Source organism: Phascolarctos cinereus, unplaced genomic scaffold (assembly GCF_003287225.1).
Source record: "Phascolarctos cinereus isolate Bilbo 61053 unplaced genomic scaffold, phaCin_HiC Scaffold_2;HRSCAF=192, whole genome shotgun sequence".
Taxonomy (NCBI): domain Eukaryota; kingdom Metazoa; phylum Chordata; class Mammalia; order Diprotodontia; family Phascolarctidae; genus Phascolarctos; species Phascolarctos cinereus.
Window position 1 is genome coordinate 149,652,173 of NW_027555625.1, and position 15,801 is coordinate 149,667,973.

At 39.7% G+C, this 15,801-nt stretch overlaps 1 protein-coding gene across 2 annotated transcripts in view; it reads left to right on the plus strand.

Annotated features, from left to right (window-relative positions):
• The window catches only part of MERTK (MER proto-oncogene, tyrosine kinase), a 136,259-nt gene that overhangs the window by 93,082 nt on the left and 27,376 nt on the right, over window positions 1-15,801 (plus strand). Inside the window, exon 9 of one of the 2 annotated variants that reach the window (XM_020987554.2) lies at window positions 13,731-13,884. In XM_020987554.2, coding sequence (XP_020843213.1) covers window positions 13,731-13,884 — 154 coding nt within the window. The remainder of the gene's footprint in view (window positions 1-13,730; window positions 13,885-15,801) is intronic. The other variant, XM_020987562.1, reaches the window with a different exon arrangement.

Consider the following 15,801-nt stretch of genomic DNA (forward strand, 5'->3'; position numbering starts at 1 on the left):
GACAAATAGAGATTAGGTGACTTGCCTAGGATCACAAAGCTAGAAAGTAGGAAGTGTCTGAGGCTGAGTTTGAACTCAGGTCTTCCTGACTTCGGGTAAGTGGAACGCTGGGCTTAGAATCAGGAGCACTCATCTTCATGAGTTCAAATCCAGCCTCAGATGCTTACGAGCTATGTGACCCTGGGTAAGCCACTTAACCCTGTTTGCTTAAGTTCCACATCTGTAAAATGAGCCAGAGAAGGAAATAGCAAACCACTGCAGTGTCTTTGCCAAGAAAACCCCAAAAATGGGGTCAAGAGGAGTCAGACACAACTGAAATGACTAACCAACTTCCTGGCTCCAGACCAGTGCTGTATCTACTCAGCCACCTAGCTGGCTTTCATGACACTATCCTCTTGGTTTTTCTTCTTTCTGACTGCTTTTTCCATCTCCTTTGCTGACTCATCATTCCTATCATATTCCTTAACTGTTAGTGTTCCCCAAGACTCTCTCCTGGACCCTCTTCTCTTTTTTCTCTATACCAGGGCTGGGGAACCTGCAGCCTCAAGACCACATGTGATCTTCCAGGTCCTCAAGTGTGGCCCTTTGACTGAATCCAAACTTCATAAAACAAATCCCCTTAATAAAAACATTTGTTCTATAAAACTTGGACTTAGAAGGCCACACCCAAGGACTATAAGGCCACACGTGGCCTCGAGGCTGCAGGTTCCACACCTTTGCTTGCTCTATACTCTTCTCTTTTAGTAACTTCATCAGCCTCCATGGATTTAACTGTGCAGATGACTCCCAGATCTACATATCCAGCCCTTGGTCTCTCCTCTGAGTCCATTCATTTTAATCATTAATTTAGTCCTTCAATGAAACTAAACCTTCAGCCAGAGTTCTTACCAGGCCAAGTAGACTTTAAATGTCTTCTTCTTTTCCTTTTCTGCTTATACACGGGTGGAAGTGCTAACAGGTTAGTGAATTTTGGTAACAGAAAGTGAGTGAAAAATAAAGGAACTTGAGTGATCTACAATTTGGATTATCTTTCTATGAAAAATAATAATAAATAGCATTTATGTAGCACTTTAAGGCTTGCAAAGCATTTTACAAATATCTCATTTTATCTTCATTACATCTCTAGGAAGTTGGTGTTGTTATTGCCACTTTACCTATGGAGAAACTGAGGCAGACATAGGTTGAGTGACTTGCTTAGGGTCACACAGCTATGAAGTATCTGAGGCTGGATTTGAATTCAAGTCTTCCTGACCTTTTATATCCAAGGATCTCTCCACTGTGCGCCCAGGCTACTTATATATCAGAACATATGGGGTGCAGTGGGAAAGTGCTGGATTTGAAAACATCATATATATATGCATACATACATATAAACATACATATTCAGCTTTCCGCTAAACTTGATGCAGTACCTCTTTCTAATTTTTGGCCTCTTATTTTTAATTATGGTGATCACTATTAAGTGGTAGTAATTCATGTTGTGTGGATTTTCTTAGATTATCTTCTAGCTTCCTTCAAGATTTCCAAGAAACCTTCCCTAATTCCCTTAATAATTAGTGCTCTTTTCTACTTCTTCAATGATCACATATATACTTCCCTGTTTGAATTCCTCATCCCCTCAATAAAATGTAAGCTTCTTAAGGTAGGAGACTGTTTTTCATTTCATCTCTGTAGCCCAACACTCAGGATAGTGCCTTGCACATAATGGGTGCATAATACTTTTTGATTGGCTCATATCAAATTGGATTTGGAATCTTAGAGGGCCTGGATTTGAATCCTTGCTCAACTGTTTGCTATTTATATGACTTTGATCAAGTCTCTTCACTTTTCTGATGTTCCTTATTTGTAAAACGAGGGGTTTGGACTAGATCTCTAAGGTTCCCTCCTGCCCTAAAATCTACCTGCAATGGCATTGTTGGCACCCCTTATAAAATAATGAAGGTTATGAGAAGAGGCTTTTGTTTCATGCCTCTGTTTTTTGTTGGCAGTATTTGGTACCCTGGCACTTGAAGAATCAAATGTTTGTCCTAGAATTAGGGAAAATAATATTCAATCAACTCCAGTTGCATAAGAGGGACCCAAATTTGCCAACAGACAGTCATCTTATGAAAAGAAAACCAACTAGTAATACAAATTACAGTTTTTACAGACATTTCCATGGCCTGGCTAAAAGCTACTTTTGAAAGAGTGGGAGTGGAACAAGTCTTGAGAGTTAGGAAACAATTATTGAGAAGGAATGATATGAGCATCATAAGCTACATCAGCTAGAGGTCTTTGTGTTAAATGCTATTAAAACTCTGTTGTGCAGATTTCATGGCCCTTGCCTTTTGTTCAGAATGTCCCATTTTGCTCACTGTTTCAGTTGCCTGTGACCTCTTGGGCCTTGTGCCTCCTTAGAGATGCAGGCTCAGCCCAATGAAAAGGTCATTTGTATTGCACTAACTGTATGTACTGCATATCATAACAGTCTTGTGATGGCAGAAGGGTTTAGTGGATCATTGTGTGCTGGACAGAATCTACTGTGACATGACTGAACTCGGGTTTTCAGAATGTGCAAAGTAGAGGGATTAAAATTCTGACAAAATTATGGTGGGAAAAGAGATCATGCTTCCCTTGTTTATCATCCAGTTCAGAAAGCATTTGTTTGAATAAGAGGTAATAATTTTGATATCTTCCACTTTTAAATAACAATAATTTTAATATATCAGTTTTTTCTCTCCCCTACTCATTATTCTGTCCTTTTTAACAAAAAATTAAAAAAGAAAGAGGAAAAAAGCAAAACAAGGAAAACAACTAATATAATCAACTGAGTCTGACAGCATTTGCAATTATGTCCTAACTGTAATTCCCCTCCTTTGCAAAGAAAACAGGGAAGTGCATTTTTTTTCTCATCTCTTCTCCAAGGCCAAGCTTCTTGGTTGTTATAATTTCATAGCACTCAGAAAAAGCCAGGCTTCTTGGTTATTATAATTTCACAGCATTCTGAAAAGTTTGAGTGGACCATAAAGTGAGTACATGGCATATAATGAGACTGGAAAGGTAGGTTGGGTTCAGGTTGTAGAAGACTTTAAATGTCAAATAGAGGAGTTTATATTTGATCCTAGAGGTAATAGGGAGCCACTGGAGTTTGAAAATAGGAATGAAGTGATCAGATGGGTGCTTCAGGAAAATCTCTTTGGTAGCTACAAAGGACAGATTAAAGTGGGTAGAGATTTTAGACAGGAAGAGCATTTATGAAGATGTTGCAATAGTCCAGGTAAGAGATGCTAGGGTCCTGAACCAGGGTGGTTGCTATGTGGATAGAGAGAAGAGGCCACATATTTGAAACGTGAAGACAGAAACAAGAAAATTTGGCAACAGATTTGCTATGTGGAGTGAGAATAAAGAGTCAAGGATTAGGCACTTGATAGAAGTAGGGAAATTTGGAAGAGGAGTGGGCTTTGGGGTAAAGATAATGAGTCCTGTTTTGTACATATTGAGTTTGTAGTTAAGAAGGAAGAAACTAAGGATTCTACAAATAGGTATAAGGGAAGAATGTATTCTATCTAGGTATGGAAAAAAAAACCCTGTGAATCATTGTGAAAGGTTGGTTTATATGGTTTTTAAAGAAATTTTTACTAGTAGTATATCTTGTGTATGTAGCAATGAAGTATGCATTTAGAAAATAATTTTTACTCATATATTCTAATTTGGGTGATAAGGAAGTTCTCCTCCCAAATTCCTTGGCACTTCCAAATTGCTTAACACCAGAAAGTTCTCTGATTTTTATCAGGAAATGACATTAAAGAAAAGCCATTACCATATGTTTTCCCACTTCATCCCATGGACTATGGGACTTTTCCACCTGACTTGCAGCTGGAACCCTCCATATGTATTGTATCTCCTGTTAAAATGTCAGCTCCTAGACAGCAAAGAGGTCACCAGACTTTTCTGTTTGGATCTCAGCAGTTAGCACAGCGTTTTGTGCATAGTAAGCACTTAAATGCTTCATGCATTCATTCATACTTCGGTAGTTTTGAAACTTACTCAGAGACTGATCCCTGGCTGTATCATGTAGTTATGGTAAAAATAAATACGGATCCTGTTATGCAACTTAGAGTGGTGCAGTAGAGTGCTGCCTTTGGCATCAGAGGACCTGGGTGAAAATCCTGCCTTTCCTACTTAACTACCTCTGTGAACTTGGGAAAGTCATTTAAGTTGTCTAGGCCTCATTTTCCTCATCTGCAAAATGAGGAGGTTGGACTTCATGTCTTTAAGGTTTCTTTCAGCTCTATATTTATGATCCTATGACTAAGGGACTCCTGCTGATTAATGCCTCTGGTCTCATTGGGTAGACAATCTAAAAGAAAGTGGCAGTTTTTTGGCATACACCCAAAACCCATTACTCTTCCAGATTTCCCTACTTCTTTCCTATCATCCTCGACTCTTTCTTCTCACTCTCCATATATCCAGTCTTTGGCCCAATCTTCTTGTTTCTGTCTCCACATTTCACACATCTGTCTTCTCTCTATCCACCTAGCATTATATAAATATATAATATATTGATATTATACATACATATGTACATACCTACGTACATATATTATATGTTTTATATATATATACGTATATATATATGTATATATATATAGTTATATTATACAACATTTCTCTTTATAGCTTTTGTCTTCCAAGCAAGAGTTCAAAGTTGAGAGTCAAGGAAAGAGGCTACACCCAAGGGATAAATCATTATAGTTCTGGCTATAAAGTAAATGACACAACTCTTTGGTGAGTTGACTTCAAATATAAGAAGGAAAATATCTCTAAAACCAAAGTAATTTCCAGTCCCATCCAATGTGGAAATAGCACTGAACCAGGAAGGACAAGTTCTAGCTTTGCCACAGGCCAGCAGCCAACATGACTTTCGTTCACTTCTCTGAACTTCAGTATCTTTTCTGTAAAATGGAGCCAATACTTCTATCTCACAGAACTGTTTGAACTTTGTGAATTGTAAAGTGTTATATAGGGTGTGTGTGTGTGTGTGTGTGTGTGTGTGTGTGTGTGTGTGAATGAAATGAAGAGGAATAGATGACCTTGTCAGTGCCGTGATTGATTACATGTCTCATGAAGTAAAATATCTTTGTGTGTTTGTTTTCATATGGAAATTTGTATCAAGATCCCAAAAGATCTCAGCTAAGGACAGGTCTCTTCTGACATAAATTCCTATTTAAAAAAGACAAAGATGTCAGATTCAAAAGGCCATTCAGTCCCCCATTCAAAGATGGATACAAGATATAAATAGATAAGTATATACATGATAATTTGAAGAAGGGGCAAAGGTCCCTGACAATATATTACAAATAACAATAACAAATTGCGTTCTATAAAACATAATTTCAGTTCAAAGAAAGCATTAAGCAGTAGAGAAACAGCACTGGATTTATAGACAAGGGATCTGGGTTTGAACCCTGGCTCTGTCACTCTTCGTGTTACCTTGAGAAAGTAACCATCTCTAGATCTGTTTCCTCCCCTGAAAAATAAACAGCTGGAGCTAGGGCTGCTCTGAGGTCCCTTTCAGCTGTAAATCAGTGCTCCTAGCGGAACACAGATGTTCCTTGACGTTCATTATGATGGAAATAGATTACTAATGTTGGTGGGTGGGTTGATTGGTTGTTCCTGGGAAAGTTTGTGTCACATTATTACCACTTATAGGGTGAAAGAGGCCCTGTCCCACTTGAGTGATGTCAGCTGAGAAATTATACATGGTAGGAAGGGATTTTAAGGTGTTTATCTCTTAAGCAATTTAGAATATATTGCATTGCTTCTTCCTTGTTACATTCCATTCAACTGCAGAATATTGGTGTTTGTGTGGTTGTTTTTTCACTGACTTATATACTCCCTTTTTCTGGAAAGGATTTGTGACAACTTACGAACACATTGCTGTCCAGTCATACCCAACTCTTCATGACCCCAATTGGGGTTTTCTTGACAAAGGTACTGGAGTGGTTTGCCATTTCCTTCTCTAACTCATAAATTGGGGCAAACAAGGTTAAGTGACGTGCTCAGGGTCACACAATTAGTAAGTGTCTGAGGCCAGATTTGAAATGAGGAAAACGAGGCTTCCTGATGCCAAGGCCAGTGCTCTACGCACTGTACCCCTTAGCTGCCCTACAAATACATACACATATACAAGACAAGCAAAAATGTACACAATAGAAACACATTAAAGAGGGCAGACAATAGATATTCCAGAGACCCAGGGTGTTACGTACTGTAGTTGAATGCTGAGCTTCTCTGCAGGGCATGCAAAAAGTGAAATGTCTTGGGTTATGTAAATCTTATAACATTCATTTGAAGTGACAGACTTTCCTGGGATTGAATTATATGAGGAATCTATATGTGGACTCCTATATATGACATGTTGGCTAATACCCTAGGTTCAGAGAATGGACAAATAACTTAGCCCCTCTAAGGCTCAGTTTCCCCATTTGTTAAAAGAAGGGGTTGAACTAGATGGCCTCTAAGCTCCCTTTTTGCTCTGTATCTATGAACCTAAAATAGATTTAACTATGGTTTCACAAAGATTCAGGCGATAATGTTTTTATAGGGTGCTAGATTGAGAGCTGGAGGAAACGTATCTTCCAGCTATCTAATCCAGCCCTCTCATTTTACAGATGAGGAAAGTGAGGCACAGAGCAGGCATTTGTGTTGCCCAAGGTCACACAGATAGTAAGAATCAGAGGTGGGATATGAACCCAGACCCTCTGATTCCAGAGATTTTCTATTGTAGCCCACTTTATCATTCCTCTAGAAAGAACTAAGGGCATAATATTACTTAATTCAATATCAGTAATTACCTTAATTCATTGTTTCTTTCAGGAGCTAAGATGATATGGTCTAAGTTTATAACGTTCTGGTGACATCACATTAATATAGGCATAGAGCTCAGAGAACCACAGAGTGTAGGAGAGTCGATTCAGGCCTGAAACATTTTTGAAGCAGGTGTGGCCAACCCAGCTGACTTGGTGATAAAAGAAACAGGAGTGCTACAGAATATCTTATTTTTATTAGACTCATGCAGCTAATAAGCAAAACACAGAAAAAAATAGAAAAGAGATACAGTGCCCCTTTCTTCACATTAGGCATCTTTACAATAGTCCTTCTCTATTGCTTCATGAAAATGTTGAAATGGGTGTAATCAAGTTCATATGTTTTCGTTTTCTCAATTCAGCATTCATTAAGCTTTTATTATGTACAAGACTTTGTGCTAGGGATATGAATTCATGACAAAAATGAAATAATTCTTGTCCTCAAGGGGTTTATATTCTTTTGGGCATGTGTATGCCTAAATACAAGGTATATACAAAATAATATAAATTTATTATCAGAAAAGATATCCTACAGAAGGTAGCAGCTGACCTAAGGATTCTAAGAATCCTCAGACCTTTTGGGGGAAACCACACATACATGTATGCTTAAATACAAAGTAATAAAAGTTTTTTTTTTAATTGGGAAAAGCATCCTACAAAAGGTAGCACCTGATCTAAGGATTCTGAGAGGTAAATTAGAAATGTAAGACCACTTGTACAAAGCCACAGAGGTGGGAGAATGGAATTTCATGTAGAGGGAATTGCTAGCAGGCTAGTCTCACTGAAATAATAGCAGCTTATAAAAGGGAATGATATGAAAGAAGACTAGGGAGCCAGATTATGGAGGATTTACTCAGAACATCCTCAAAAACATGTGACTGGGAAAGCTTTTGTAGATTCTGTGTGATAGAAAAGTAAACAGTGTTAGTAAAAAATTGGTAAGTAAATCATGGCAGTGCTTAAGTGCTCTTAAATTCTATATCCAATCTTCCCTGGAGCTTAGGGCAGCTCCTGGCACATAGTAGGCCCTTAATTATATGCTTATTGACTGAATGACTTAAAGGTATAGGGACTGTAGATGTTATTTCATTGGCATTTATTGCTGTGATTCAGTTGTTTCAGTTGTGTCCACCTATTCATGACCCCACGGATCTCTGTCCATGGGATTTTCTTGGCAAAAGTACTAAAGCGGTTTGCCATGTCCTTCTCTAGTGGCAAACAGAAGTTAAGTGACTTGCCTAAGGTCACCCAGCTAGGAAGTTTCTGAGGCTGGATTTGAACTCATGTTTTCCTGACTCCAAGTCCAGTGCTCTATCCAGTGCACCACCTACCTGCGTCTTGGCATTGAGAACTCACAAATAAGGAAATTCCTCCTACTAATGAAGGTCCACAGCTTTAGTCTTAGAAAGCTGTCTGGAGCACCAAGAAGTTATGACTAGCCAGGGTCACATGGTCAGTCTGTTAGGGATGAGACTTGAACCCAGTTCTTCTTGGTTATGAGGTCAATTCTCTCTATCCACTATTCCTCTACTACTGCTTTAAGCCAGTAATATTTTATCCTAAGATGAATGTAATCATTGTATAGAACAGAGGTGTCAAATATGGGGCTTGCACAGATTAAAATGTAATAGGGAACTATTTCACAAAATAAATAAAAATACAAGAAAACATAGATGATGTTAATATGTAGTTTTCTAAGTCAATATGTGGCCTGCAGGGGTCTTTTTGTGCAGTTTAGTGTTGATTGTACCTCATACTTCTCTCACTGTAGGTAACATTACCCATTTCTATGGTGTTTTAATGCTTTAAAAATGCCTTCCTTACAGCAGCCCTCTGAGGTAAGTAGTGTATATATTCTAATCCTCCTCTCAAGTCCAGTTCTCTTTCCCCAACACAGTACTAAATACAGAGCGTTGAGAATATAGGTTTGTATCGTTAGTGTAATTGCCTCATTTCTAAAAAGTTGTATGTAAATCAGTGTGATTTCTTTTTTTTATAAGTGGTATTTTCAAAGTAAAGTAAAAGGGGATCTGTACTTATCTAAAGGAATTTTCTGGTGAATATTGCCATTTCTACCATAAGGTGGTCAGTTTCTACTAAAATGTGTACCACTTGCCATTCTTAGCATCACACTGCAAGGAGTTATGAGGGTTCTATCCCTGTCAGTGTAATGGAGAATGGAAATATTTTCCAAAATGCTTTGCAAACCCTTCAGAGGTACTCGCACAATTGACTAACTATTGATTTCCTTACAAGGTAGTAAAGTCCTGTGTTAGAGATTAGGATCAAGAGACTGAAATGGAAAAATAACTTGCCTAGGTTTTCATAGCTAATGATATCAGAGGAGCTGAGGTAACTTTAATTCTTCTCTTTATTCCAAATCCGCTCTCTAATCCTTATGTATTGTTGCATCAAAAAAATTAGCTAGAATTTTTATTAGGCTTTTGATTCCTTTGTCAAATGAGAGAGAACATATGCAGTGGTGTCAAATTCAGATAGAAAGGGCAGCCACTATTCTGCGCATGCAGCCCTAAAGGCCACATATTGACTCAGTTTTAAAATGTAATGTTATCTCTGTTTTATTGTATTTTTATTTACTTCATTAAATATTTCACAATTATGTTTTGATCTGGTTCGGGCTGCCTTTGGGAGTGCTGCAGGCTGCATGCATTTGACACCTCTGGCGTACACACTGTTTGATACCTCAGGAATACATGTAGTGTCAGGAGTTCAAAACTCGCCTCAGATACTTACTAGCTGTGTGATTTATGAGCAAGTCATTTAGTCTCTCTGACCCCTCAGTTTCCTTCAATGTTAATTAGGGATTATGATAGTTGTACAGCTTACCACAGGGGGCTATTGTGAGGAGAGGTGGTGTGGTACACTGGATAGAGCTCTCTGACTGTGGAATCAGAGGACATGGGTTCATATCCCACCATGTTTACTTCCTACCTTGGGCAAGTTACCTCTTGCTTGGATTCAGTTTTCTCATCTGTAGAATGAGGAGGTTGAATTAGATGGCCTGTGAGGTCACTTCCAGCTCTAAATCTATCATGCCAGGAGGGTGCCTTGTACCTAAAGTGCCATGCGAATGTGAGTTATTTTATTCAAAGGTATTTCAACAAAAAACACTAGCATTTATTAAGAGCCAACTACATCCTGAATAGGTAGGTAGATGGTGCAGCGGATGGAGCACCAGACCTGGCAACAGGAAGACCTGAATTCAAATCCAGCCTCAAATACTTACTGGCTATGTGACCCTGAGCAAATCACTTAACCCTGTTTGCCTCAGTTTCCTCATCTGTTAAATAACCTGGAGAAGGAAATGGCAAACCACTCCAGTATCTTTGCCAAGAAAACCCCAAATAAGGTCATGAAGAGTGAGACACAACTGAAAAGACTCAACAATAGTCTCTGTCCTCAAGGACTTGACGATCTAGCAGGAGAGGAAAGCAGATTCAGCTCTAATTTACACCAGAGCACGCTAAGAGGTTCGTGGTGCTGGTGGGTTCTGAGGTGGTTCTGTCGCAGCTGTGCCCCGATTTCCTCTTGCTGTGTGCTGATTTCCCTCATAGACAATGCACTGTTTTGTCATCATATATACAGAGATTAGTGAACAGATGGAAGGGAGGTTACTGTATTCCTCGTTCGTCAGCGTATCTATTGTATAATATTTCAACAATTAGTTGTTTTCTACTGCTAAGCTGCAAAACAGCACTACTCATTTTCTCAGCTGCTTGGCTGACTAACTTCAGGCTTAAGAAATGACAGCGTGTGCTGGGTGGGGGAGAAAAAGAATGATTGTACTTAATGATATTTTTCCTGAGAATATAAAAATACAGGATGACCAGTCAACACATTAAGCCTTTGTTTAGGAAGCTTCTTGGCAGGGTTGCATATAAGCTTGTGTAGCACCCAGATGAAGGGGATCTTAGAGAGACAAATCATAGAGGCCGCAGGGGGAGAGTGGATGGAGCCCTGAATTTGGAACCAGGGGATATGGATTTGAATCTTGGCTCTGCTGCACTCTTACGACTTCAGACAAGTCACTTAACTTTGCGGTGCCTCAGCTTCCTAATGCCTCAAATGATAGAGTTTGACTACTACGTGCTAAGATCCCTTCCAGCTCCAGATCCTGTGGTACAGTATTTGTCAACCCCACAAATCCCCTTGGATTGATTTTCTACAGACCTCTCTCTATGTACTTGTTGCGTCCTCCTGTTAAACCAGAAGTTCAATGAGGGCAGGAACTGTTTTTGCATTTGACTTTGTGTCTTAGTAGTTAACACAGCACCTAGCACACAGTACTTCAATTCAATAAACATTTACTTATTTTTTATTTATTTTTAAATTTTTTTTTTAGGCAGTTGGGGTTAAGTGACTTGCCCAGGGTCACACAGCTAGTAAGTGTCAAGTGTTTGGTCTGAGGCCAGATTTGAACTCAGGTCCTCCTGACTTCAGGGCCAGTGCTCTGTCCACTGCACCACCTAGCTGCCCCTCAATAAACATTTATGAAGCACCTACTATGTGCCAGGCACTATGCTAAGTACTGGGGATACAAAATAAGAAAAAAATAGTCCCTTCCCTTGAGGAGCTTACAATCTCATGGGAGAAGACCATACACACAAAAAAAGCTGAAAAGCTGGGGAGACCACCAGGGAGCACCTAGGGAGGGGATGATGTTCCAAGGAGTCAAAACAAGCCTCCGATGTCAAATAGAGAGCTACCTGGAAGGTTTCAAGCCCTCTAGAGAGGAAGGTTTTAGAAGTTTATTGCTCTGCTATCCCGAAGTGAATAGAGCGCCAGGCCTGGAGTCAGGAAGACTCATCCTACTGAGTTCAAATCTGACTTCAGACACTTACTACTAGCTGTGTGACCCTGGGCAAGTCACTTAACCCTGTTTGCCTCAGTTTCCTCATCTATACAATGAGCCGGAGAAGGAAATGGCAAACCACTGCAGTATCTTTGCTAAGAAAACCCCAAATGGGGTCACAAAGAGTCAGGACATGACTGAAAAATGCCTGAACCAGAAACCAGACCCCTGGTCAGAGGGGAGAGGGTGGCTGAGTATCAAAAACTGAATCAAGCAGCATGGCAGTGAGACTTCTGGTGCTCAGCTTATCCTGGGACAGTCTTGATCTTCTGTGGAGTCAGCCAGCAGAGTAATTGTAGTTATTTAATAAATGCTTTTTGGTTGATTAATTACCAGGGGTACATTAGAGCTATTTGCTATGAATTTGACTATGCATCAGGGATAGAGTGCTGGGCCTTCAGTCAGGAAGACTTAAATTTAAATCTGGCCTTAGACATTTTCCTAGCTTTGTGACCCTGGGCAAGTCACTTAACCTGCATCTACCTCAGTTTCCTCAACTGTCAAAAGGGGGATAATAATAGCACCTATTTCCAAGGGTTGCTGTGAAGATCAAATGAGATAATTATTTGTAAAATGCTTAGCATGGTGCCTAGCACATAGGTTAATAGTATCTTAATATAAGCTCAGAGCCCTTTGAAGTAAGAAAAATGAAGTGTCTCTATGGTGACACTTTTTTTTTTAGTAACCTCTTGTATATTTTAGGTTCCTGACAATTGCTACCAGTTTAGAATCAGTAAAACACTTTGGCTGACAGACACATATTCTCCCCTAGACATGAATGACGTGGTTGTCCTTTCCTTATAGACAGGGTGGGGACAGGGCCTGCAAATTACCAGGACAAGTGACTGGCACAGGACTGAAGGGCATGAGAATATGAGTGCCATGGAAATCATTCAGTCTGGATTTGGCTTCAGCAGCCTCTGATATTGTTAGCTAGGTGCCCTAAATACTGCTTTCTCCTTAGAAAAAGAATATTGTTAGCTGGGTGCCCTAAATACTGCTTTCTTCTTAGAAAAAGAAAGGATTCCCTTTTGTGGCATGAAACCGGCCTCCTACATCCAGGGACAGAGAGTCCTGTTTCAAGGTTCAAATTTTTGCTACCCTATGCCTTTTCTGGCATGACCCAGCTCCAGATTATGGTTAATTTTGTACTTGGATGAAAAAAAAAAGTTTTCCCTGTTGTGCTCCTGCCAGACATTGTCCTGAAAAGGTTAGCCTCTGATTCCCAGGCTTCCTCAGCCATAGAAAAGGTTGTTCAAATGGAAGATCTACTGAAGTAATACTTGAGGGGAAAGGAAGAGAAGGGAGGAGAGAGACAGTGATAGAAAGAGAGGGGGGAAAAGAGAGATACAGAGAGAGAGAGAGAGAGACCTTGTGTAATCACTTTATCTTTGCTGAGTTCTTGGAGAGAGGCAACCACATGTAATGGAGTGAGTGGAACATTCAGTAACAGAGACCCTGGGTTCAGACCCATGCTTCCTTATTTTTACTGTTTGTGTGACTTAAGACAAGCCCAGTCATTCCACCCTCTCACCTTTGCTTCCCTCCTCCCTACACAATACACTTTCTTACATCTGTAAAATGAAGGATTAGTACTAGAATCTATTCACTAGGCAATCTCTAAGACCCATTAAAGCTCTAAATCCTATGAGTCCTCATTCCCTATATTTTAGAAATTCATTATTGCATCAAAATGGCCTTACTACATGCCATGGAAAAGCTTTATTTGTAAAAACAGAGGAGAAAGAAATAAACCTGCTTATGTAATGTTTATAGTGAAAAACAACTACAAAAGATGCTAACCCTATAGCATGAAATAGTGGGAAAAGTCCCGGATTTGGAACTGGAATTCTAGGTTCTGAGGGATGTTGGGAAGTCACATAACTTCACTGGGTCATAGTTTTCTCATCTGGAAAATTAAGGGTTTGGGTCTGATGGTCTAAATCTGTGAAGTCTTTGAAAGGTACCATTGTGCTGCATCAGTGTTTTTTTTTATTTTTGTCTCTCAGCAGGAACATTCTGAAGAAGTTGACCAGAATGACAGCATTGCTTTTATTTCTGTGTTAGCCACTAACACCACATATACAGTGAAGATTGCAGTTATCACTAAAGGGGGAATCGGGCCTTTCAGTGACCCAGTGGATGTATTTATTCCTGCTAATGGTAAGATTGAGTATCCTTATTTGCTGCCAGAAAGTGGTATTTCAGGTGGTGACCAGATTGTCATTAAATATGTTATAGGCCTATGGAATGATTTAAGACTAAAGCCAGTGTCAAATTACTTTTTTTGCAATTATAAAATCATTTATTTTTCCTAGTTATAAAGTACTATGATAGCATACTTTTAAACGATCTCTGTTGTTCTGCAAGCTTTATAGAAGTGTATGAGTTCATTAGGAAGGCAAATGCATTTGGGATAGAAATTTTGACTTTACTAAACCTTGGGTTTTCTAACACCTTGAGGTGGGGAAAAGTACTCCGGGGGATCACTGAATTTTAACTTGCTAAACAAGAATTGAGGGGATTGGCAGGATCTTTTAGTTCAGCAGGGAAGGGAAAGAACTATCCAAATATTTACCTTTGGGGTTGGTTTTGAAATGCTGCTTGATACTTCAATCCATTACTACTTCCAGTACTACTGCTGGAAAGGCCAATTGGCCTTTGGATTGCTTATTTTGATGTGATACTCTGTATAAACAAGTAGATGGGAAAATCTCTCTCTCACTATTGGGCTCAGCAGAGGGCCCCTGGCTTACTGCTTCAAGAGCCTGGTCCCACACAGTGGTTTTGGAGTCTTATTTTTAATTCTGCTGGCATGGAATCTTAATATTGCATCAGGTGACCTAGTGAACAGCCTCTGATTTAACAGTTTAGTGGAACTCCTTTTGTTCTTTGACCTGTCCTGGATGTGTTTAAATGTTTGGCCTCCAGGTCCATTGCTATTGTGTTGTTCATGTGTGGTGATGTTAATCAATCATGAAGCATGTATTAATCATCTACCACATGCCAGGCGTTATGTTAGTTCTTGGGAATACAAAGATTAAAATGACCAGAATCTTCCCTCAAGCAGCTTATGTTTTCCTGGGGAGGGGGGTTGGGGTGGAGGGAGAAGTGTCATTTTCTGCTGATGGTCGCTTTTATATTAGTGGTCTTTGTACCTGATTGCAGGAGTAGTCTAGGAACAGAGGCCTGAATTATCGGACTCTCCCTAGGGAAATAAGGACAAGGAGGAGGATCTACCCATCCTTTCCACTTTAACATTGTGGGGGGGGGGGTTAAAATAGAACCTTTTTGCAGGTTCGAGATTCTGGGGCATATCCTGAGCCTGAGGAGAGTTAGTAATTCAACACCTACTGTATGTAAGGTACTATGGCAGGTTATAGGGATCCAAAAATTCCCTTTAGGAACTTATATTCTAAAGAGGAGCAACCACCTGCACACAGGCAATTTACAGAAAGGGAAGAGAACAAAAACATTAACAAATGAGAGTATTAGGAAAGGTCTCACATAGAAGATTGTACTGAACTGATTCCTGAAGGGAGCTAGGGATTCTGAGAGGGAAGAGAGACAGAGACAGAGACAGACAGATAGACAGAGACAAAGAGAGAGGCTAGTTTGTCAGGAGAGTAGTGTGTGAAGGACAGCAATAAATATGGAAAGAGGTTGCAGCCAGATTGTTTAAGGGCTTTAAAGGACAAACAGAAGAGTTTGTATTTTAGCCTAGAGGCAATAGGAAAACACTCTAGCTTCTTAAGTAGGGAGTTTTGTCAGAGACCTATGTTTTGGAATTTACATTTTCACTTTTCTGAAGGGAATGGATTGGAGGTGGGAAAGACTGGAAGCCTGGAGACCAATTAAAAGGCTGTTCCAGTAGCACATATAAAAGGTAGTTAAGGGTCTAAAGTAAGGTGTGGTAGCCTTGTGAGTACCAAGAAGGGAACGGCTTTGAGAGATCTAATTAACAGTCTTGGCAGCTGATCTGAGATGAGAGGTGCAGAACTATGGAGAATTGAGGATGACTCCAAGTTTGTGAATCTAGGTAATTGAAAGGATACTGGTGGCCCCAGTAGAATTAGGGAA